At 41.7% G+C, this 26,508-nt stretch overlaps 1 protein-coding gene across 5 annotated transcripts in view; it reads right to left on the bottom strand.

Moving 5' to 3' along the window:
* CNTN5 (contactin 5) overlaps positions 1-26,508 on the bottom strand; it is a 2,626,638-nt gene that overhangs the window by 550,447 nt on the left and 2,049,683 nt on the right. For all 5 annotated transcript variants that reach the window (XM_029602387.1, XM_029602386.1, XM_029602389.1 and 2 more), the window contains 2 exons: positions 18,272-18,408; positions 3,954-4,083 (listed from right to left, as the gene is read on the bottom strand). In XM_029602387.1, the coding sequence (XP_029458247.1) occupies positions 3,954-4,083; positions 18,272-18,408 (267 nt within the window). The remainder of the gene's footprint in view (positions 1-3,953; positions 4,084-18,271; positions 18,409-26,508) is intronic.

Below are 26,508 nucleotides of genomic sequence, written 5' to 3'. Positions count from 1 at the left end.
CATTTGCCATACTCAATTAACTTCTCAAACTGCCTTCAACTCCCCTCTTCAACTTCTGCCAAGACCATGGCTGACTACTTCAATGACAGGATTCACAAATTAATTCCCAACCTACCCAAGTTACTTCTACCTCCTCCACTACACTCCATTCTCATTCCTCTAGCCCCTGTCACCATATCCTTCTTTCTGAAATCTAAGAGGAGGAACCTGTCTATCTTCTCTCTACCACCAAAATCATTACTAATTCTTCTGACCTTATTCTCAACCAGTTTCTCAGTACTATCTCTCCTGCAATTATCCCTTCTGTCACATCCTTCCAGCTCCCTTAGTTATTCAAATTGAGGCTACTAGAGAATCTTCCTTTAGGCTCCAGCTCTCTGGAATTCCCTCCCCCAAATATCCATATGGAATTAAATTTCCTAAAATTTAGGAAAGCAGTAAAAGTTCATATACAAATTCTCAAAGAGTTGCATGCATAAAAACCAGCACATATGCATGTAAATAGCATATATTTATATATGTTATTTTTAAACACTCAAAATACATGCACAAGTAACGATGCAACAGTAAATGTGCATGTGTGAAAAAAGTGTAGGCCAACATTTATGTGAGTAAGTTGCTATTTTATAAGCAATTTATGCATGCACATTTAGCAGTTTACTTGCATATTTATTTTCTGCCTTTCAGGCACTTCAAAGTAGACTATATACAGGTACTGTAGATATTTCCCTGTCACTAGAGGGCTAAAAATCTAAGATTGTACCAGAGACAATGGAGGTTGAAGCAGGTTGTTCAAGGTCACAAGGAACCATAATAGGGTTTAAACCCTAGCTTCCTTCATGTGTAGCTCTCTGCTCTAACCACTAGGCTATACCTCCAGTATATAGTTAGTCCTGCTCTACATCTGGAGTAAATAATCGTAAATGTCTTAAAAGTGAAATACTAATTTGGTCAAGGGTCTGGGTGAAATAGGGACAAGTGATGCAGAAAAGCCAGGAGGATCTCGATGACCTACAGTTGGAGTGAGCAAACTGGTTGCCTAATTGGTAAAACTGGTAATTTCATTGCCACTCATATGTCAGAAGATCTTCTGACTTATCCATATACAAGTCGACATGAGGGAGGGTAGATGTGTGTAAATTGCACAGGTAAAATCTCCATGCATTTACTTTTTAAATTAGGTGCAAAAATACATGAGTAGAGAAGTTTTGCACTATTTATCTGGTTAAATCTTGAAATTGGCACTTATCTGGACAAATTATCAGTTATCCATCTAAGTAGTGCCATTTATCCGGACAAGTTCTGATTTATCTGGCTAAGTAGCAGCAAAGTCGCTATTTAACTGGATAAGTCTTAAAACACCACTTATCCAACTAATCAGATAGCTGGATAAGTCTAAAAAGCACTATTTATCGAGCTAAGTCAGAACACAGATAATTAGCACTTTTTACACTTCTTTGGCACACTGACTTACCTGGAGAAGTAGTATTTTAATACTTATCTGGCTAAGTATTGGCTGCTACTTATCTGGATAGCTCGGAAATTATCCGGATAAGTGCAATAATATATTTGCACGTTTATTTAACATGCTTACGCATGTTTCCAGGTACATTTATAAGCATTTTATAACTTCATAGATCGTATTATTAATTAAGTAATTTAATTATTTATTTATTTAAAACTTTTATATACCGACATTCATTTGCATATTACATCGGTTTACATATAATGGGATTAATAAAAAACATAATTTAGAAAGTGAAAATAAAGTTACATGTAACAGGGTGGTGAAGGAACAAGTTGGGAACGTAGAAGAAGTATAAAGGGTCCAGAGGACTTGAAAAGGGCAGTTAGATTAAAAATAAAAAATAACTATTTACAAGATTCTGTATTGAAATTACAATTCAAAAAATTAACTAAATGTTAAATAGTAGGAATGTGAATCGTTTTTGAACGATTAAAATTATCGTCAGATAATTTTAAAATCGTCCTAAATCGTTAGAGTGCACGATACAATACAAATGCCCCCGATTTATCATCAGGGGCATTTGTATTGTATCGTTAAATAGGGACGGGAATTATTTGGGGGAGGGCGGAAAAACCGGCACACCAAAACAACCCCTAAACCCACCCCGACCCTTTAAAACCAATTCCTTACCCTCCCCCACCCTCCCGAACCCCCCCAAAATGTTAAATTACCTGGTGGTCCAGTGGGGGGGGGGGGGGGGTCCCGGCGTGATCTCCCGCTCCATTTTGGATGCCACTAATTAAAATGGCGCCGATGGCCCGATAAAAAAAACAACCCACCTGACCCTTTAAATCGACCCCCCTTAGCCTCCCCCACCCTCCCGACCCTTTTTTTTAGGGAGGCCCGCGCCGCTAAAAAAAACAAACCCCCCCCCCCCGACCCCCCCAAAACCTTTTAAAATTACCTGGTGGTCCAGGGGGGCCTCGGGGGGCCTCGGGGAGAGATCCAGGGGGGCCTCGGGGAGAGGAGAGATCCAGGGGGGCCTCGGGGAAAGATTTGCCGTTCCCAGGCATCAGCTGTTCTAAAAAAAAAATGGCGCCGATGCCCCTTTGCCCTTACCATGTGACAGGGTATCCGTGCCATTGGCCGGCCCCTGTCACATGGTAGGAGCACTGGATGGCCGGCCATCTTTACTCATCAGCCCCTATTATACTATACTCTATAATAGGGGCTGATGAGTAAAGAAGATGGCGCCGGCCATCCAGTGCTCCATCAGGGCATAGTCGGGGCGGGGTCGATGCGGCGTTGGGGTGGACTCCACGACGACTTCGCTGACGGCAAAAGGTAAGAATCCTTATCGCCGCCAGTAGCACGCCCAATAGCACCACCTTTCACGGTGGCGCTATTGGATGCGAAAGCCGGCACCACAGTGGTGCGATCGCTACCGGCTTTGGCAGGCCCACCCCCACCCCCGGTACCACGCAATTCACTATTTTCGGCAAGAATAGTGAATCCAGGCCTAAGTTAACTGTCTAACTCCAAAATTCAGAGTTAGCCAGATGACTTAGCTGCCTAAGTCTTGTTGGGACTAAGAGCTGTCCTAAAGTTAGGAAGCTTTAGCTAGCCGGCTAACTTTAAGAAAGCTTGCTATACTCAATAGTTCAATTTCACTATTGAATATGCCTCCACAGTTATCAGGATAAGTTTATCCAGCTAAGGGGATTATTTTCTAAACGATTAACGCACATGATAAACCCCTATCGCATGTGAAAAGGGTCTTTTCGCGTGCGATAGGATGCAAATAAGCTGGAGGGGAGGAGTCGGGGTGGGGAGGGGAGGAGTCAGGGAGGGGAGGGCAAGGAGTCAGCCGCAGCACCACTGCCGGCGATAATGAAAGGGACATTATCTCCAGCAGTAGCGCGGCGAATAGCATCACCTTTTACGCAGGCCCGGCCCCCCGCCCCCCATAAGCTGATCTATGCCTGAAATTGAACCTTAAAATATCCACGTTGAGTTGCTGTGCCAGGAGCCTCTGACCCCGCCCCGCTCCCCAGACCGCCCCTCCCCGCCCTCTCCCAACCCCTTTTGCAAGCCCCGGGACTTACACGCGTCCCGGGGCATTATGCGCTTCGCTGGGCCTTTTGAAAATAGGCCTGGTGAGCGTAACCTTTTGAAAATGTTTTTATATTGTATAATTAGGGCTGACAATTTTGGGATAGTCTTATTGCATAAGCCTTGGAGCTGGTCAGAATTGACTTCTAGTTGCTGTTGATAATTATGTCAGCACTTTGGTTTGTAATGTGAAGGAAAGTTTAAATTTAAAAATGCAGCTATAGATGTTCTGTTGCAGCTACCAGCAGTAGCAAGAAGTCAGTGCTTTCAGCATCTCAGAGTATTCACTAGGTGCAGAGTTTTGTGAAATAATCTTTGAAAAGACAAGACTTATGTATAATCTAGAAAAAAAAGGATTGAACTGTGTACTCACCTAAAATCTTCAGCTCTGCACTGCCATAAATGACTCCATGTATATTTTCCGCCACGCACTGGTACATTCCAGAATCTGACTGATTCACATTATGTATCATCAGTACACCATTAACCATCTCAACCCTGCTCTGTAATAAAATAAATAAAAAGCAGTTTTACAAAACAAAACACATTTTGAAAATTTTCTGGACTTATGGTTTTAAGTCAATAAAAAAGAAAATTCATGTATTTAAAATGTAACACCACATTTTGAATCTTTTGAAGTTTTGAGAAAATGATTAATAAATAATATAAGGTGGAGTGTGGTTTGTTCGTGATTACAAATAAGAACAGAGGCAACCTGGATGTTACTTCTTGATTCATGTTTATGAAACAACCACTTTCCATTTAAAAAAAATTTTTCTATGTAAAAGAATTTTTGTCCACACAGAAGATTTGTGAATTTTTTACTCGTTTTAGAGATATAGAAGTTTGAAGTAAATCTGGCAGGATATTTTTTCTTCTTATCTACCTTGAAGGATATAAGAAATATAAACTATCTGAAGATAGTAGAAAAATATCATTTTCAGAAAGGATTCTGGATATATATAACATTAGTGAATTTTGGTGTTAGTGGTTTTGTCTTTGTTTTCTTACCCCAAGATAAAGCCAATGTGGCTATAGCCATGGACACAATCCACTAGGGGGCAACCACTTTTCTCTCCCAGTGTTGCTGCAAAATAGCTACCTCTATCGTCCTGCCTTCAGGCCTGAGGAGCTGTAGCTATCCAACGGCTAAAGTTGGTGGGTGGCTCCTACCATTGCCCCCCATTCTCCTGAGATGGCCCTGCACTTAAATCTCCTCTGGTGGCTGTGGGGGTTGGAAAAATATTTAGCAGTTTTTTTCACTTTTTTCCTGTGATGGCCCACAGAGCTGAAGGTTAGCATTGTGCCTCACCAGCATTCCAACCAGCATGGAAGCAATGCGGTTGGCCCACACATTTAACTTTCTTCTCCTGCCACTGGCAACGCTCTGTCCTGTGTGGTTCAAAAGGTGTTCTAGCAGGGGATAGAGCAGTCTACATTCTGAATGACTGCTACAGGGGAAGGGGTTTGGAAGGGAAGGATGAAAGTTGAAGGGAGAGAGGAAGAGATAGATAAAAACAGTAAATAAATTCAAAATGGCATGGGATAAATACCGTGGATCCCTAGAAGCTAGAGTTTGGAAATGAAGAAAAGGGTGTATGGGAGCAACCTGCATGGAGCAGCAGTTACTACTCTTAAAGAAGACATAGGGGTAACCTGTAGGGAGCGGCAGTTAGTTACTACTGTAAGCAATTTGCTGGGCAGATTAGATGGACCATTTAGTCTATAAATCTCACCATTACAATGCTACTATGTTACTATGGAAAATGAGGGTAAGCTTGGATGATGAGGCAGAGGGAGGAAAGGAGGAAAGGAGGAAAGCTGACAGGGAGAAACAGAAGGATGGAAGGTGAGATGAGAGAGGAAGAGGAAATGGATGGAATATGGAGGATGAAGGTGAAAGGAAGGGAAGGATAGGTTGGAAAATGGGGGATATGAAAGGAGAGACAGGAGGATGGAAGGTGAGGAAGGGTTGGAAGGTGAGAGGAGAAAAGAAAGAAGATAATAGGGATTGCAAAAGATGAGGAAGAAGGAGAGGGATGAAAAGTGAGGAGGCTGGAAGGTGAGGGAGAGGAGAGGAAGAATCAAAAGAGAGGTGGGTAAAAGGTAGAGGAAAGAATGGAAGTTGAGGGGGGAATGGAAGGGATGGAAGGTAAGAGTGGCGGAGGAGGAGGGAAGGTGAGCTTGGAAGATGGAGAATGATTTGAGAGAAGAGGGGATTTCAGAAAGCAAGAATGGAATCAGCTAACGATGGAAAGGACATTCATCAAAATCCAGAACCCACGTCAACTCCACCTAAATTATTTTCTATTTTTCTTTTTATTCTTTTTTTATTTCACTTCAAACTTCTATATTTCTAAAACGAGTAAAAAATTCACAAATCTTCTGTGTAGACAAAATTCTTTTAAATAGAAATGTTTTTTTTTAAATGGAAAGTGGTTGTTTCATAAACATGAATCAAGAAGTAACATCCAGGTTACCTCTGTTCTTATTTGTAATCACGAACAAACCACACGCCACCTTATATTATGTATTAATCATTTTCTCAAAACTTCAAAAGATTCAAACCAGTGTTCATTGTGAATTTTTGTCTAAAAAATGGAAATAGTCCACCACCCCACTCCTCAACAACAAAATAACATTAATTGAATACATAAAACAGGAGATCATACCTAGGGGTCTAAGGGTGCATAAGATCCCTATGCTGTTCTCTGAAGATAAGGAGTTTGTAGGCACCTGGACTGCGATTTTAAATAAGTGTTCATTAGATCTTATGCTGCTTATAGTTAATAGAGTGAAGAAATGTCCATTAGAGCTGGGCCAGCAAATTGAGGAGGTTGAACAAGCATTAAAGCAAACAGCGGAGTTTGATAGTAAATTAACTGAATTTTTTTTTTTTCAATTCTTTATTTATCAATTAAACAATTTTGTTACAAAAAGTATATCTTATAACATGAAATAATACAGATCGAAAGGAAAAATTTCAATCAGGATTTAAACATCTTAGATAACATCCTCTTTCTGTATTAACCAAATAGGGAATTACAGGAGTAGTAAACTATATGGAGCTTTGCACTACATCAATTTCAAAAAATAAAACTGTAGGTATCCCTCCTCACTTACTTTCTTTAGCCTGAACCTCGTCTCCCAGCAGTACCCCAAGATGTTCCGGTATCGTAAACACATAATTGTTACCCTTAACTTTAACAAAACATTTACATGGGTATTTTAATAGGAATTGTCCTCCCTCCTCTACTACCCTTTTCCTATAATTTAGGAATTTCTTCCTCCTTAATTGTGTAGCTTTTACAAAATCTGGATAAATCCAGACTTTTTGCCCATAGAAACTTTTCTCTCTATTACGAAAGAAGTTTCTCAATACATTTTCCTTGTCTGACATAAATGCAAAGGAAATCAATAAGGTAGCCCGTTTATCAATACTAATTTCTTCCTGTGACTTCATCAAGAAGTCTGTTAAATTCACAGATGTTTCAGTAGCTCTTTCTCTTTGATCTTCCGGTTCTTTACTTTTTATAAATGTATTCAAATAAAAAGCTCTTGTTATAGTAGGTATACATTTTTCTGGTATCCCCAATATTTGTACCACATAAGATCTAAATAAATCAGTTGGGCTCATTTTATCCATCTTAGGGAAATTTGTAACCCTCAAATTAAGAGCACGGGTATGATTTTCTAAAAATTCTATTTTACTCTGAATTTCTCCTTCTCCTTTTATTTGTACATTTTGAACTTTCTCTATTTGTGTTACACGATTTTCTATCTTAACAATTTGTTTCTTTTGAGTTTCCATTTCCTCTGAATTTCTTTTAACTACAACATTAGTTTCCTGCACAACATCAGCAAGTTTCATGATTGAAGTATCTAACTTGGCTATATACGTCCACAATGACTCCATTGTAATGTTTCCAGGTTTTATAATAATATTTGGGGATCCTATATCCAATTGTTTCCCCTTTTGATGACAAGTATTTGGAACCATTCCTTTATTGACCTTCGGGGTGCTCTTCTGGTCAGGTGCAAACGATTGGTTACTATCATCTCTTAATTCGGATGATATTTCTGTTATGTGAATTTCTTCCTGGAGCTCTTGGTTTTGCATCTGCTGGGGGATTTGTGGTAACTCCTGGGGAAATTCCCCTCTGTTACCAGGCGGAGATGGTATTTCAGGCGCCCCGGGGCTTAATGAGATGTCTTCAGCCATAAGTTGAAGTTTTTGCTCCAAAACCTCAACTAGAGCGGCTCCCTCCATGGGGTTTTTTTGGGAAGGTGTTAACCACTCTGACACTGTCTTCTGAGTCATTTCGGGTGAGGCACCCAGAGCAGGCCTAATTCTTGCCTTTCTCTTGGTGTGCGGCATCCTTCATTCGAATATAATTTCAAACTAGGAAAATACTTTTGACCAGAAATGTCAAGCGGTTATCCTACAGTACATATAACTATCTCCTGGGAGGTATTGAGAGTTTTTACAGCCTACCTGGAGTTGTTTTTCAGAGATTTCACGGGAGTCCACCAGCAAACCAGTCGAACCGGTCGAAGCCGGTCAAAGCCGCGCGCGCCTTTGGCGCGCGGCTTCGGCAGCGCGCCAACGGCAGCTACGCGCCGTAGGAGAGCCCCTTTAACCACCTCTTCCGGCTCCTCCTTACGACGTGGCAGTTAGTGGTTGGCTGCTGGTACCGCCGGGGCAGTGCTAGCTACCCCCGGAAGTCCAAACACAGTCCTGCAGCAAGTAAATGAAAGGAAAATACTGTTCACGATTCCAGGTAGGCAGACTCCCTCTACCTCGAAGAAAACGCCGCAGGAGAGCCCCTTTAACCACCTCTTCCGGCTCCTCCTTACGACGTGGCAGTTAGTGGTTGGCTGCTGGTACCGTCGGGGCAGTGCTAGCTACCCCCGGAAGTCCAAACACAGTCCTGCAGCAAGTAAATGAAAGGAAAATACTGTTCACGATTCCAGGTAGGCAGACTCCCTCTACCTCGAAGAAAACGCCGCAGGAGAGCCCCTTTAACCACCTCTTCCGGCTCCTCCTTATGACGTGGCAGTTAGTGGTTGGCTGCTGGTACCGTCAGGGCAGTGCTAGCTACCCCCGGAAGTCCAAACACAGTCCTGCAGCAAGTAAATGAAAGGAAAATACTGTTCACGATTCCAGGTAGGCAGACTCCCTCTACCTCGAAGAAAATGCCGCAGGAGAGCCCCTTTAACCACCTCTTCCGGCTCCTCCTTACGACGTGGCAGTTAGTGGTTGGCTGCTGGTACCATCGGGGCAGTGCTAGCTACCCCCGGAAGTCCAAACACAGTCCTGCAGCAAGTAAATGAAAGGAAAATACTGTTCACGATTCCAGGTAGGCAGACTCCCTCTACCTCAAATTAACTGAATTTAAAAACACCTTGGAAGAGTTCCGGGGGGGGGGGGGGGGGAATTAAAGAAGTTAAAATTTAAAAATTTAAAAGAGAGACCAACTAGATTATTCAAATAACAGAGTGTAGAATTGGACAGATAGAAGGTGATGGAAAAAGGTCCCAGGAAGGTACATTTTGCCTTCTCATCTGATGATAGTTCAAGTGGATCGGATGAACAAGATGATATGGAGATCATAGTTGTATGCAGTTGCCCTAAGGTGTACGAAGGATGCACAAAAAAACCTGTCAAATTGTAAATGATGGAACATAGGTCCAGAATTAATAACAAGACACTTTCAGCACCAATGGGGGGGGCATTGTATGGAACAAGGACATAATTTTGTAGACGTGGTGGACGGTGATAGATAAGGTGGTCAGCACAGCTTCTTTTGCAGATACAGTGGCTTTACTTAATTATAGAGAACAGCTTTGGATCTATAAATTGAAAACAGAATCTCCGGCAGGGTTGAATGACCAGGTTGACTGATTATCGTTGCTTTGATGTTTGGATTGGTTACTCGTTTCAAAGAGAAGGCTGGCTCCATTGATGTCAATAGAAGGTCACATGATTTAGTCCCTTTAAAAAAGAGGATGCTGTGAATGGGAATTTAGGTTCATTATCTTGTAAGAGTTTACATGCAGCGCATTACGAGCGAGCGGAGACATGAAAGAGTGAGATTTATGCAGATGAAATATACATCTTGGTGAGCTGGGATGAGTTTTGGGGTAAGCGGTTTCCCCTGAAAAAGAATTTGTTTCAAAATCTGGCCATGTCGGGCAAAAGCGCTACTGTGGACTTGTTTTTCAGCGACCTACTTACCAGCGTGGACTGAGCTAAGTATTCTGTAATAAGTTTCAACAATGAAAAATTATCAGCATGGATGTAGAAAAATATATCATTGAAAAAGATCTTCTTTAAAAATATTTTGTTGTTGGGGAGTGGAGTGTTGGACTATTTCCATTTTTTAGACAAAAATTCACAATGAACACTGGTTTGAATTTTTTGAATCTTTTGAAGTTTTGAGAAAATGATAAATAAATAATAAAAGGTGGATGGTGGTTTGTTCATGATTACAAATAAGAACAGAGGTAACCTGGATGTTACTTCTTGATTCATGCTTATGAAACAACCACTTTCCATTTAAAAAAAATTTTCTATGTAGAAAAATTTTTGTCTTCACAGAAGATTTGTGAATTTTTTTACTCTTTTTAGAGATATAGAAGTTTGAAGTGAAATAAAAAAAAGAAAAAGAAAAAAAGAAAAAAGAAAATAATTTAGGTGGAGTGGATGTGGGTTCTGGATTTTGATGAGTAATACTAGGGATGTGAATCGTTTTTTGACAATTTAAAACAATCGTCAGATATATTTTAAATCGTCAAAAATCGTTAGAGCCGCGATACAATAACAATTCCCCCGATTTATCATCAAAAAATCGTAAATCGGGGGAGGGGGAGGGCGGGAAAACTGGCACACCAAAACAACCCTAAAACCCACCCCGACCCTTTAAAACAAATACCCCACCCTCCCAAACCCCCCCAAAATGTTTTAAATTACCTGGGGTCCCGTGGGGGGGGGGGGGTGTCCCGGCGCGATCTCCCGCGATCTCCTGCTCTCGGGCCACAGCTGCGTTAATAGAAATGGCACCGGTGGCCCTTTGCCCTTACCATATGACAGGGCAAAGGTAGCACCGGCGCCATTTTGGTTCCTGTCACCCGACGTCACGAGTGCAGGAGATCGCTCCCAGACCCCCGCTGGACACCCAGGGACTTTTGGCCAGCTTGGGGGGGCCTCCTGACCCCCACAAGACTTGCCAAAAGTCCAGCAGGGGTCCGGGAGCACTCGCGCCGTATTGCCAATATTCAAAATGGCGCCGGTGCTACTTTAAAAATCTACCCCAATATGTTATACTGTTGAATTATATGTAACAATTATACAATGTGTATATGGTATGTGGGGGTAAGTACAATATAATAAAAATTCATGTTGATTTATTGTTAAACACAAAGGGGTAGATTTTACAAAAGTACGCGGGATTTTATAAGATACGCGCGTAGCCGCACGTATCTTATAAAATCCGGGGTCGGCGCGCGCTACCCGTTCCCTCCGAGGCCGCTCCGAAATCGGAACAACCTCGGAGGGAACTTTCCATTCACCCCCCTGCACCTTCCCCCTCCCTTCCCCTACCTAACCCACCCTCCCGGCCCTATCTAAACCCCTCCCTACCTTTATCTTAAAAGTTACTACTGCCTCCGGGCAGTAGTAACTTACGTGTGCCGGTGCAGCAGGCCCAGACACAGGCCGCTGTGTCGGGGCTCTCGGCCTCGCCCCCGAAACGCCCCTGAGCCAGAAACACGCCCCCAGACACTCCCCGAAAACGCCGCGTCACTCCCGACATGCCCCCCCAAGCAAGCCCTGGGACTTACGAGCGTCCCAGGGCTTGCGCGCGCCACCAAGCCTATGCAAAATAGGCTCGGCTTGCGCAGGGGGGGTTTAAAAGGGTTACGCGCGTACCTTATGCGCGTAACCCTTTTAAAATCCGGCCCAAAAGTTCTGGTGTGAGCGTATGTATTAATTGTAGTACAGAGATATAATGGTAATACTGATGGAAATAAGATGTTGTTCACGATTTAATGATTCCCAGAGTAGTGTTTAGTGCCATAGAATTTTTGACCATATCAAGTTCACAGTTATATGAATACTACAATTGTTTACATGTATTCATAAATGGGAAGACAACAATTCTGTTTTCTACACTGAGGATATATTCATAGTAACTTAGGCCTGTATTCCTTAGAGAATCCGGTGGTAACAGGGGGACGAAGCGGGGGGCGGGCTTGCGAAAGCCGGCAGCAATCGCACCTCCATGGTGCAATCGCTGCCGGCTTTCGCACCCAATAGCACCATCGTAAAAGGTGATGCTATTGGGCACGCTACTGGCAGTGAAAAGGGTTCTTTCATTTTCGTAGCCAGCGATCTTTCCGCCGCGTCTGCCCCGACGATGCTCCGACTCCTCCTATTCCGGGGCAGACTCTGCCCCGACTCCACCCCGAGCTAGCTATCGCACACGAAAAGTCATTTTTCACGTGCAATACGCTATGAAAATGACCCCCTTAGTTACATAGAAATGATGGCAGAAAAGGACCAAATGGTCTATCCAGTCTGCCCAGCAAGCTTCTTATGGTATCATCTGCCGTGCTGTGCAGGTTACTCCTATGTTTCAACTGAAACTGGGCTCCTTTCTAAATTATTTTAGAAATACTCCACAACTGGGTAGGCAAAGACACTAAATCAGCCTATCAGTAAGCCAAGGTCAGAACTGATTGTAATTCAGGAAATTAGATAACCTTCTCTCTATCTCAGAGAACATGGTTAATGGCATCATTAAAAGCAGAATCTGATTGGCACTGTTATTTACAAGACTATACTTGGTATTCAAATTCTCTTTTAATTAATTGCATAGTTTATTGATTTGCAAAGGTTACAGATGCATTCTGTGCAACCGGACTGTTCAATTTAACTTGCGTTTGCTGTTTAACAAACGTGTTCTATGAATTCATTAGCAAATGCAGCAGCTTCCTCAAAATTTAAATGCACATTCTTTAGCTGATTGACAACGTGTGAAATGAATTCAGAAATGGAGCCATTTCCTAACTTCTCATGAGGATTCCTGTGATGTGGTAATACTCGGTAAAGAAATGAATTATGTTAAAAAAAAAAAGTATAAAATGCTGAAGACCAAGAGGCAAAAATATATATAGGGAGTTGAAAAAAATAACAAAAATCTCCATGAAAGTAACATGAGAAAGTAATTTACTCACACTAATTTTACATTCTCTACAGAAATATAGCCACAAGCTGTGCAAGGATGATAACACACCCAAAACACTCAAGGCCAATTGAGAACATCAATGACCTGAATATTTTAAATGTACAAAACATTACCATTCACATGCCACATTTCATATAGAAACTAATCTGTATCAAAGAGGTATCTTTTGCCATTTTAAAAGATTGGTTTTATTCTCACAGCTTTTTTTTACAGTTTTGTTTTTTTCTCAGAACGATGAACCTATGAGAAACTCCCATTTCTCATGGGTTTTGCTATCATAATGTTCTGTTTCTGGGGGGAAAAAACCCCAAAACCTTCATGGGAAGGACAATTTTCAAAGCTGTTTATACACATAAAGAATGATTTACATCTATGCATTCGCAGTATTAAAATTACCCTCCCTCAAGATGGTGTCTCACAGCGTACATGCTTTTAGCTGCATTTAAGTGAGGCGTGTCCAACAGCACGCTCTGAGTCTGATCAAAAACTAATGGGGTAGATTTTAATAGGTGTGCACGCTACCCAGCGCGCAAACATGGATGTATCGATTTTGTAAACTGTGCGCGCATGTGCACACTTCACGCAGAAGAAGGGGACAGTTTAGCAATATTTGCGTGGCAACACATTGTAGCCTTACCCAGTTCCCTGCCAGTCCGCACCAATTAAGGAGCGGACTGGGAAGGAACTTCCCTACCCCCTACTCTAAACACCCTTCCCCTCTCCTCTCTAACCCCTAATTCCTACCTTTTTCCCAGTTTTGTCTTTTTTCTTCAAACTTATTTCAGGGCTGGCTCGCAATGCTATGGGACAGTGATCAATGCCGCGGGAGTTACGTGCGCGGCTGGGCTCCTTCTAAAATGCACGCAGCGCACGCCAGGCCCAGCCACATGCGTAATCCCCGGATTTTATGTGCGGGGGGGGGGGGGGGGGGTTAAAAATTTGGCCGAATATGTGTAAATTGCATTTTGAAATCCACATGCATGATTTTCAATTGAAAGCTGCTCTCATGAAAATCAGTTGCAAATTCTGTGGCTACATTGAAACCTTTGCAAGTTTCAAAGTGAAAGCATGCATGTACTTCTCTTAGAAAATCCGAGCAAAGTCCGCAGGTAAATAATATCTCTAAACTTAGCTCGAATGTGGACAAACTGAAAACTGTTCTTTCACCGAGTAATACTAACATATTTTAATTGAAATAAAAAAATCCCTAAATAATACCTTGTTAAACGTTAGTTTATTTTTCTTGTAATTGTTAATTTATCATTTTATATATTAAATACAAGCATAACTTGCCACAGAAATATCATTTGAATATTGCAATATTAACAAGAAGAATAAGCAAATAAACAATGACTGCAATCAATTGCTAAGAGACCACCACAAGTCGGGGGGCCCAGAGAGAGAAACCCCCCCCCCAAGAAGGAAGCTAAAACAAGACCTTCAAAGAAGGAAAAAGAAAAGATCTTCCAGTGAGGATGTTGTACATTTTGTACTTAAATCATGAAAGGAGAGAGCCTATCCTAAGCTAAATACTATCCAAGGAAATAAGTAAACACCATATTAACCATTTTCAGGAACTCGAGCATTAATAAATGATCTATGCTGAATAGGTTCAAAGAAAACAAATTTCTTAGAGGAAAAAGTAACAATACATTTGCAAGGAAATTGCAAGAAAAGAAACCGAGCCCCTAAATCAATAACCTCTTGTTGCATACCAGGAATGCTTTCCTTCGTGCTGTGTAGTCCTAGAAATTCAAGAAAAATTGGAAGTTTGCCCCCCATGAAAGAAATATGCACAGCTTGAAAATACAATTTAAGAATCACATCACGATCAAAATTTGAAGAAAAAGTCACTATTAAGGTAAATCTATGTGACACATCAACTATGGTAGAATCCAGGATATAGCAGAGATATCAAAAGTTTCCCCACCAGAACCCGATGCAGTTTGAGCAGCGCCTACTTCCTCAGTCCTTTTGCCCAAAAGCGATAATAGGTCTTATGAATCAACAGGAGGGCAGATTGAGAAAGCCCAAGAAATTCCTGCATATTGGTGTTAAAAAGTTCAGAAGGAAAGATCATTGAGACCACTGGAAAATTAAGAATCCTGATTAGATGATCTTGTAAAATTCTCTAGAGAGTCCAGCCTATAATATATCACAGTGTTATCTTGTATCAAACTATTCTGAACTGACAAAGTTTTCCCCAAATCAGTTTCCAAAAATGTTTTTTTTTCAGCATGAGTAGAGGAGAGTAGAGATGTGAATCGTGTGATCGATCGTCTTAACGATCGATTTCGGCTGGGGGGGGAGGGAATCGGATAGTCGCGGTTTTGTTTTTTTAAATATCGTGTAAATCGTAAATCGGGGGAGGGCGGGAAAACTGGCACACTAAAACATCCCTAAAACCCACCCCGACCCTTTAAAATAAATCCCCCATCCTCCCGAACCCCCCCAAAATACCTTAAATTACCTGGGGTCCAGAAGGGGGGTCCCGGTGTGATCTTTTACTCTCGGGCCTCCGGTGCGTTGTAGAAATGGCGCCGGCGCTACCTTTGCCCTGTCATATGACAGGGCAAAGGTAGCGCCGGCGCCATTTTGTTTTTTGTCCCCCGACGTCAGGAGCATAGGAGATCGCTCCCAGACCCCCGCTGGACCCCCAGGGACTTTTGGCCAGCTTGGGGGGGCCTCCTGACCCCCACAAGACTTGACAAAAGTCCAGCGGGGGTCCGGGAGCGACCTCCTGCACTCAAATCGTTTTGCCATTTTGTACGGCAAAACAACATCAGGAGCATAGGAGATCGCTCCCGGACCCCCGCTGGACCCCCAGGGACTTTTGGCCAGCTTTGGGGTCCGTATGGTCGGCGCCATTTTGTACGGCAAAACGATTCGAGTGCAGAAGGTCGCTCCCGGACCCCCGCTGGACTTTTGGCAAGTCTTGTGGGGGTCAGGAGCCCCTCCCAAGCTGGCCAAAAGTCCCTGGGGGTCCAGCGGGGGTCCGGGAGCGATCTCCTATGCTCCTGACGTTGGGGAACAAAAAACAAAATGGCGCCGGCGCCATTTCTACAACGCACTGGAGGCCCGAGAGTAAAAGATCACACCGGGACCCCCCCCCACTGGACCCCAGGTAATTTAAGGCATTTTGGGGGGGGGATTCGGGAGGGTGGGGGATTTATTTTAAAAGGTCAGGGTGGGTTTTAGGGTTGTTTTAGTGTACCGGTTTTCCCGCCCTCCCCCTACCCCCGATTTACGATTTTTGACGATAAATCGGGGGAATTCCTATTAAATATCGCCTCTAACGATTTTTGACAATTTAAAATATATCGGACGATATTTTAAATCGTCAAAAAACAATTCACATCCCTAGAAGAGAGTGTCTCATGAATTTGTATCCTGGGTAAAAAATTATTCACAGTGGCAGTAAGAGAAGTTAAGGACTGTTGCATAGAGGAAATTACCAGCCAGATATTATCTAGGGTTACAGGAAAGGATTTAGGTAAGGAGGGACTCAGACCAGAGATTGCAACAGGCTCACCTCGATGAAATCCAGTCAGCTCTTCTCCCGAAGTTACAGCTGACCCCATAGCTGTATCGGGAGTTCCAGCTGAAAACAGAACTTCTCTAGTGCCATTTGGGGCTTTTAATAATCTGGTACCACCTCCACAGACAACCTCCATTGCACCATGAACAGATGTCACTGACTCCCCTTGGTCTACATCTGGGCACTCCCTGCCCCAGAGTCACATTGACAGATGGAGGTGTCACCAACAGCCACATTAGGGAAGGGGAATTCCTATGAATAGGGCTGTCAAAGCTTGCTTCAGGCCGGTGCTCCCCTCCCTCAGAAACAGCAGCAACGAAGGCTGGCCCTGATGGTGACAAAGTGGACAGAAGCTCGGGGATCATCATCTGCTGTGAAGAGGGGCTTTGAGGGTGAGTGGTGGGATTTCTCCTGCTACTTCATTTGACCATAGTAAGATGAAAAAGGAATAAGAAAATCAAACAATGCCAGGAGCACTCTTAAACAGTGGAGGTCAGAGGGGAGGACAGAGGGGTTCAGAGAAGATCCAGGAGCAGCAGTGTTGTTTGGTTTTTTTAATGTTTATTTCAGCAAAAGAGCCAAACCAAAATAAACATTAAAAGTTACTGTAAAATGAATAACCCCTCTCTCAGAAATGAAAACAATGAACCAAAACAATTTTCTTCATCTGCACATCTCTAATATGATCTTTTGTTTGAACATCAGCTTTGTGTTGTCTCAAAAGTTCATGTATATTTTTGTATTTAGATGCCCTATTGGAAATGTACCCCATATGTAAAACTAACACCACAGCAATCATGTAACCTTTAAGGAAAAAAGAAGAATGCTGGAATTGATAGTCATTTGTTATCTTTTTTTGTTTGTTTGTTTTTTAACCACCAAAATATCTAAATATTTGAGAGAGTACTAAATAAATCTTGTTTCCTTCAATATAAACCATGTAAAGAAATGAGACAAACATTTTAATATACTTTAACAACAATGATGTGGGATTTAAACCCGCTCTCAGTACTCATACCAATAGATTAATTAAAGATATTTAATGCTTTTAGGACTGAAACAGTTTCAGTCTTGAATCTACATACTTTCCCAATACAGATTATTAGGGCTCCTGGGAGCTTGCTTCAACTATACTGTAGTAGAGAATAAAAGCTTTCTGCATATTGAGATATGTTGTGGTTTACTTTGCTTTTAAAGCCTTGTATCTTATGGTGCTACAGTAACTTTTTAAAACTGGAATTACAAGAAAATTAGTAAGCAGCCAAACCTTTTATGAACTCTTGGAGCTATAGTTCTTGGGAACTATGTTTAGCCATGAGTTATTGTAACATTCAGGTGCTTGCTTTTTTTGAAAGTAGAGAAATACAGAGAATATGTGTTTGATTGACTTGGTTAACTGAAATGTCATAGCAGGTTCCTATTGACACCAATTTATGAGTGTTCACCATCACTGTGTATTAATGAGTGGTAATGCTAGATTATAACCAGCTAAGATCTACAAAAATGGAACCTCAGGAGTGTAACGCCCCCTGCCCATACAGAATTCCATGATTTCTTTTTAAAAGGAACGTTTACGTTCCATTAGCAAGGAAAGAGCAAATTATAAGTATTATATATTTTAAAAGGGTGATATTTTGTGACAAAATACATGTTTCAGAGGTTATAATGGAAGCATGCACATCTTGGAGGTGCATGTCTGAAATATAACTGAGTACAATATTCTATCAGGATATAAATAGTTTCAGCATTTGAAACTGAAATGGAATGCATTTCAAAATAATTTCTGGGAAAGTTAAAGGGGAACCACACTGTAGCCTTGACTATTCTTACTAGTGTATTCGTTTCCAATACATTTTTACAATAAAAGGTTTATATGCACATTAAAATGTTAGTTTGCAGACTTACCTGTTGCAGGAGAGGAACTCCATTCTTTAACCAGCGATGGGTAGGTCTCGGTTTACCACTGGCTTTGCATTCCCATCTCAGCTGCTCTCCACTGTCTAACTGAGTGTCATTAATTTTTTCAACCCAATGTGGTTGAGCTGTGGAAAAGGCAACACTTTATCAGTCACAAAAATCCAGATCCATATTTGCAATATTTTTTAATCCTAGATGAATATAGTTACTTTTAATGTTTTATTTACAGACTATCAGGATCATTTTCAAAGCAAAATGTAAACTGAAATGTAACATATTAGAAATTTTCAAAGCTCATTTACCTATGCTAAGCGCACATAGAGCCAAATATTCGTATCTATGCATGGGCGTAGATTTGTGCGCGTAACCCGGTGCACACAAACCTACGCCTGATTTTATAACATTCACGCACAGCCGCATGCATGTTATAAAATATGGGTCGGCGTGCGCAAGGGGGTGCACACTTGTGCACCTTGTGCGTCCCGAGCCCTAGGGGAGCCCCAATGGCTTCCCCCGTTCCCTCCGAGGCCGCTCCGAAATCGGAGCGGCCTCTGAGGGAACTTTCCTTCCTACCCACCCCCACCTTCCCCTATCTAACCTGCCCCCCAGCCCTACCTAAATCCTCCCTACCTTTAGGCAGGCGTAGGTTGCGCACACCCGGCCGAGTGCCGGCGCGCGATCCCCGGGCCCAGCGGCAGTGGAGAGGCCTCTGGCCACGCCCATGCCCTGCCCCCAGACTGCCCTGCCCCGCCCATGCCATGCCCAGTTTTCAAGCCCCGGGACTTTCACGTGTCCCAGGGCTTGCGCGCGTTGCCAGTCCTATGCAAAATAGGCTCGGCGCGCGCAGGAGTGGGTTTTCGGGGTTAGGTATATAACCCTTTTAAAATCCGCCCCTTAATGCAGGTAAAACCGATTGACAATTTAATACCATATATTGTTGCAGTTTTTGAAAATAATATATGCTATTGAATTGTCAATAGGTTTTACTTATGTTAAGTACACTTAATGCGGGTAAATGGGCTATTAAAAATTGCAACAATAGTATGTTATATTTACATTTTCTTTTGAAAATCATCCTATAAATGTAAAAATCAAACAAGCCACACACAAAGAATCACATCCAAGGTTCAATTATATTATTTTAATATGAAAGACAAAAAAATGTTTATGTATCTATATCTGAAAACTATTTCCACCTTTTGAGAATATTAATAATAATGTCTAAAATTACATATATCATATTGAAAACATTTTTACAGCATTAGCAATAACAGATACAGTAATTCATACACTGAAATGTCAGATAATACAAAATATATATTGTGTTGCACAAACAAGAGAGTAGAGTTACAGCCTTTTAGAGAGCTGTGTTACAAGTGCTCTAAAAATATGCATAAAAAATTAATTCACATTTTTTATTGTAAAATAACTTTACTCTCATTCGGGCCAATACAGTAAAGCGCGGCCGTGGTTTCCTGGTTTTTAACCCGCTTTGGACGCACGTTTTGGAATCGTAAGGCGTACCTGCGATTCAGTATCGGCTTTTACGCGTCCTTACCGCTTGCCGAAAAGGACGCATATACCTTTGCGCCCGCCACATGTATATGACATGTTAATGATCGGATTAGCTACTCCCTCCGATACAGTAACGTGCGCCCAAATTATCGCCGTGTTAACCAGCTCATTTACCGCGTCTTTAACCTGAATATTTACCGCCTACCCTGTCCCTGGAATTAGTGTGGTGTTCAGTCAGCTTCGTACCGGACAGCGGTTGAGAAATGCTCGAAATGCGAGGCCCGCCTGTGTGTGTAGTGGTGCGTGAGCATGCTGACGTGATTGCCCCGCATCCCTAATACCTTTATAATAAAGAGAGACTAGCGGATTCACTCGCCAGCCCTTGGCTTGGACGTCCGAGGACGGGCGCTCAAGGCAGCGGTGCCTACAGGTGGGAAAGGCTCTGATAGCGGCCTCGGAGGGAATGGGGAAAGCCATCGGGGCTCCCCTAGGGCTCGGCGCACACAAAGTGCACACGTGTGCACTTCCTTGCGCGCACCGACCCCGGATTTTATAACATGCGCGCAGCTGTGTTTAAAATCATGAGAGATCTAGAACGGGTTAATGTGAATCGGTTATTTACTCTTTCAAATAATAGAAAGACTAGGGGGCACTCCATGAAGTTAGCATGTGGCACATTTAAAACAAATTGGATAAAGTTCTTTTTCACTCAACACACAATTGAACTCTGGAATTTGTTGCCAGAGGATGTGGTTAGTGCAGTTAGTATAGCTGTGTTTAAAAAAGGATTGGATAAGTTCTTGGAGGAGAAGTCCATTGCCTGCTATTAATTAAGTTGACTTAGAAAATAGCCACTGCTATTACTAGCAACAGTAGCATGGAATATACTTAGTTTTTGGGTACTTGCTAGGTTCTTATGGCCTGGAGTTGCCACTGTTGGAAACAGGAAGCTGGGCTTGATGGACCCTTGGTCTGACCCAGTATGGCATGTTCTTAGGTCAACATGGTTTCTTCACACATGGTGCCAGACAGAGGAAGCTTGAGTAAAAAAAGATTGTCAAGAGGAGAGCTGATGCAAACACTCTGCTCGGCTATCTTACATGGAAGGGGAAGGGGTAGTTGATTGCTAACAGGCAAAGTTGCATTGTATCAGGCTTTGGCGAAGTTGGCTGCCACTTAACGTGTTGTCCTGCTCCTCTGCAGGTGGACATGGTGGATCCTGGGGTAAGACCTGAAGTATATCTATTGGTAGACCATGATGTAGGGCAAGATTATGGAATACACAGCATAGCAGCACAATATCCACTACGCTGGGTGGCGCAATCATCAAAGCTCCACACATTTTGTCCAAACAGCGAAATCTACTTTTGAGAACTCTGAAGGTGCATTCTATGACACAGTAAGTTGAATATAAGGCCTTATTGTACCTTATTTCAGCCGGCGTGTTAGGAATAGCAATAGGGGTGAGAAGCCAGGTCCGGCAACCATATCCAGAATCTCCTGTGGCAAACCCAGAATGACTGTATCATTCACCCCAACATTAGTTGGACATATGAATGGCAAGCCACAGCATGTAATAAGACAGTGTAACATTACCTCTATATTAATTGGGCTCTTCTAATACTATTTCCCTACCCTAAGGCCATGCCACTGTATTTGTTGACAGAATCTGAACAATATAGGACTTGCACATTCTGTGTCAGCTGTTCCTGAATGGCTAACTGCATGTGGTGTTCCAACCAACTGTTTTTCTGTCACTCATAAAGAAGCAAAAACAGGAAAGTGTAAGGTTCAAACATCCACACTCATGTTTCTTCACTGTGGTACCACCTTAGACATGTTATTGCCTTGATACAGCCAGAGTGTGAAACGTTAGCTAATGTCGGCATTGGGCATGAATGATTGCTGACAGTAATCATCGTTATTGAGTTACATATGTAACAGTTACATATGTAATGCGGTGATATGCTGAAGCCTTACAGCTCTATGATTTTGTAAAACATCAAGCAGAAGAAGAGTGTTCTACAGCAAAGTATCTATAAGATATGTTCTTACTTATTAAATTCAATATTGTCAACGGGACATCAACATATGAAACATTCTTTTATTTGACAAAAATTGGAATGGCTTCAGATATCTAATCATCCACAATAAGTTTTTTTAGAAACACATAAACAAAGATAAAAGTTTTTTTATATATACAATGAAAAAGAAAAATTGAAGAAATTAAATAGTAAAAAAATAGTAAATCAAATAGTTAATAAATAATTGCAGGTAGTTTTGAGATTGGTTTACCTGAAATATGTGCATATGTTCTTGAAAGAACTTGCACTGAGATTCTGAGGTCTTTTTCCTCCTTTTAGTTTATATCCTGTGAGCTTTATACCAATGTATGATGGTGTAAAAAATTTTTTTGTGTAAAGCAATTTGTTTTTGGATTTGTTACTCATAAAGAAGCAAACAGTACCACTTTGTAGCAGTCATCAAACCATGGAGCTGTACCTCATAGCTGTCACACATGTCCTAGCAGAAAACCTTCAGGCCCCTGGGATGATAATGCATGTCCCCACCTGCTTGCCGTATGTCCTCCCCAGATACACATTGTTCTGACATTACACAGTTCATATGCTAGTCCAATTCATGTGCATGCTGCTGCTTTTGTTTTACCTGTATCATGGTGAAGACAAAGTATGTTTGAGCTACTCGCTAACCAACCAGCCACACAGGATCTGGGAATACCAGCAATGTAGATACTGAAAGAATGTGAGTAAGGAACCACATGCCTACTGCTAGAAATGTGAAGCTTGGAAAGGAGAAATGTTTTAAGAGAACCATGTGAAAGCTTGGGGGCAAATACATTGTATGACCTCACAACATTAGTAGGCCTCTCCAGCAGGTGAAGAGAAAGGCATGTCCTGGCGCTCTGGCATCTACACCTAACAGTACAAGCCATTAGGCAGATAATCAAGTCTGTTACCTCCCCCATAGCCTCCCCTTGTTCCAGCTGGTTGATGGAAACCCAGAGCCTGAGAGTCATTCTTTTCCTAAAAGAAGCATGTGTCTTACCTACAAGCCACTTAAACTTATGTACCAACTTCCATCCAAAATAGGCCTCTTTCAATGACGCTAGACGTTACTACAACAACCTTGTTGGTGAGGCGTTACCATCATACTAGGCATCATCATTGTAAATTAATACTACAGATTTTGCCTTATTTATAATTATCAGTCACTGATAGTGATGAGTGCATTGTCCACTTCAAAAATTTTTTCACTTTTTTTTTTTATAAATGCTTTAAAAAGTCCATATATGGATTACTTAATTTGTTAATGCTCAATAATCACCATACCACCATTCATATTCTAAATGGTTGAGCTTCTATACAATGCTGAAAGTGTTCATTTTTTCTCCAAACTCCCGGTCTCTCCAGTCTCCCGACACAGAGCCGTGTTTCAGATCTTCCAGTCCTTTGTCAAGGGAACATTCTGCGTCAAAAATAGCACAAAAATGTATCGCCACTTTAACTTTGAAAAAAAAATATATTCAATGCTCTATATATTCCCCCTTCTTACTGAATGTATTCTCCTGAGCAGCACACGTCTACAAATGAAAAATGATGGTATACTCACAGCTCAGCATTCCAGCTTATTTTCCTCCTTAATATTTAGACAACATGTCGTTTCAGCGTTGCTTTCTCCTTATTGATACCACCACTCAACTGGAACCACATTTAAATTACGCGCCTGGCTGTCCCATTTGTGATACGTCACTAAATACCTCCCCTTTTTTTTTCCGGTGTAATAGCGGTCACCTACCTTAGGGAAACCTATCAACATAATGAATACCACTCTATGTTGAGATTTAAACCGTGTGGTGCCACTGTATTAAGACGGAAAATCCATTGTTGCTCTTGATAATTCAGTCTTTTATTCAAATCCCCACCATGCAAATTTGGCTGAATTTTTTCCAGTACTCTCCAGCACAACTGGTCGAAGGTATGATTCTTCTCTTTACAATGGATAACCATCGGGGCTGTAATTTTTCCCATGCTAATGCAGCTGCGATGTTCTACAAGTCTAGTCTTTATCATATGTTTAGTTCGGCCAATGTAATACAAATTGCACGGGCAAATAATCAGATAAATAACATTTGTAGATTCACAGTCAGTGTGATGATATGATGTATATATATGATCATGAACATCTTTCCAATCTGGTCCAATGATTGCTTGCTTGCATACTGAACAGTGTCCACATGCCCAATGTCCTTGCAGACCTACATTGTCAATACCTCTTACCGGTCTCAAAAAGGAATGTACTAACATGTCGGCCAAATTTTTACCTCTGCTGTAAGTAATCAGCGGTAGAATTGAAAAAATTTCCCGATGCAGTTTGAGCACATTCCAATGTTTTCTTATTAAAGCCGCAATCTGCATAGCTTTATCCGAAAACGATATTGTACATACGGTAACGACAAATTATTGTTCCCAGTGGTATACAAAAGTAGCCACTCCCGTGCTGCATTACAGGCTCTTTTCTTAGCTTGTTTTCATACTTTAATGGGTATCCTCTCAATAAAAATTTTTTAGCTAAACTTTCTGCTTGCATATGAAATTCTTCTCTGGTGCTACACAGTCTTCTTAGACGTAAAAATTGACCGATGGGAAGGTTCTTTTTGAGGTGGTGAGGGTGGAAACTAGTATAATGTAATAAGGTGTTCTTCTCATATGGTTTTGTATAAATACTAGTAGCTATATGAACATCAACCTTACCATTAAAGTATGTAAAACAAGCTAAGAAAAGAGAGCATAATTTAAATGCGGTTCCGGTTGAGTGGTGGTATCAATAAGGAGAAAGCAACGCTGAAACACCATGTTGTCTAAATATTAAGGAGGAAAATACGCTGGAATGCTGGGCTGTGAGTATACCATCATTTTTCATTTGTAGACGTGTGCTGCTCAGGAGAATACGTTCAGTAAGAAGGGGGAATACATAGAGCATTGAATATAATATTTTTTCAAAGTTAAAGTGGTGATAAATTTTTGTGCTATTTTTGACGCAGAATGTTCCCTTGACAAAGGACTGGAAGGTCTGAAACACAGCTCCGTGTCGGGAGACTGGATTGACTGGGAGTTTGGAGAAAAAAAATGAACACTTTCAGCATTGTATAGAAGACAATAGAGAAGCTCGACCATTTAGAATATGAATGGTGGTATGGTGATGCACTCATCACTATCAGTGACTGATGATTAGAAATAAGGCAAAATCTCTAGTATTAATTTACATTGATGATGCCTAGTATGATGGTCACTTCTCACCAACAAGGTTGTTGTAGTAACGTCTAGTGTCATTGAAAGAGGTCTGTTTTGGATGGAAGTTGGTACATAAGTTTAAGTTATTGAGTTACCTCCTCATCCATTTGTATAATCGTCAGTACTCCCTAATTTGATTTGTGGTTACCTACAAGCCAACCATCACCATAGAGACCATCCTCAAAATCTTCAAAGAGGCCTGATTCCCTAAATATAAAGGAAATGTGCATGGATCCCGGGTACCTGGCCACAATGTCGAGGAGGCACAGTTGTCTGTCACTGACCACTTGCACATTGTTGGAGTGAAAAGGCTTTCTGTTGTGGTAGATTCTCCTCCCTGTTATGTGGTAGGATGATGGCTATTTGAGTGCATTTGATAACTCCCACAACATTTGGAAAATGTGCAATAACATAAAAAGCTCTCTTGATATCCATCAAGTGCCGCCTGTCCCGAGGGAATACTATGTAGCAGTCAAGGCGGTCGGATACAGCAGTTATGAACTGGCCCAGACAATGGGAAAAAGTGTTTTGGGACATCCCCCCAACTATCCCTACTGTCATTTGGAAGGAGCCAGATGCCAGAAAATGCAGGATGGCCAAAGGTTTCGTGAGTCCAGGTATAGCGTGAGATCATTCCGTGACCGGATCCAGATCCCCTCAGATTTCATAAGAACATAAGAAATTGCCATGCTGGGTCAGACCAAGGGTCCATCAAGCCCAGCATCCTGTTTCCAACAGAGGCCAAAACCAGGCCACAAGAACCTGGCAATTACCGAAACACTAAGAAGATCCCATGCTACTGATGCAATTAATAGCAGTGGCTATTCCCTAAGTAAACCTAATTAATAGCCGTTAATGGACTTCTCCTCCAGGAACTTATTCAAACCTTTTTTGAACCCAGCTACACTAACTGCACTAACCACATCCTCTGGCAACAAATTCCAGAGCTTTATTTTGCGTTGAGTGAAAAAGATTTTTTTCCGATTAGTCTTAAATGTGCTACTTGCTAACTTCATGGAATGCCCCCTAGTCCTTCTATTATTCGAAAGTGAAAATAACCGAGTCACATCTACTCGTTCAAGACCTCTCATGATCTTAAAGACCTCTATCATATCCCCCCTCAGCCGTCTCTTCTCCAAGCTGAACAGCCCTAACCTCTTCAGCCTTTCCTCATAGGGAAGCTGTTCCATCCCCTTTATCATTTTGGTTGCCCTTCTCTGTACCTTCTCCATCGCAACTATATCTTTTTTGAGATGCGGCGACTAGAATTGTACACAGTATTCAAGGTGTGGTTTCACCATGGAGCGATATAGAGGCATTATGACATTTTCCGTTCTATTAACCATTCCCTTCCTAATAATTCCTAACATTCTGTTTGCTTTTTTTGACTGCTGCAGC

The sequence above is a fragment of the Rhinatrema bivittatum genome, chromosome 5, assembly GCF_901001135.1.
Source record: "Rhinatrema bivittatum chromosome 5, aRhiBiv1.1, whole genome shotgun sequence".
NCBI lineage: Eukaryota > Metazoa > Chordata > Amphibia > Gymnophiona > Rhinatrematidae > Rhinatrema > Rhinatrema bivittatum.
The sequence above is the reverse complement of the archived record's forward strand: the minus strand, read 5'-3'. Positions and strand labels throughout refer to the sequence as shown.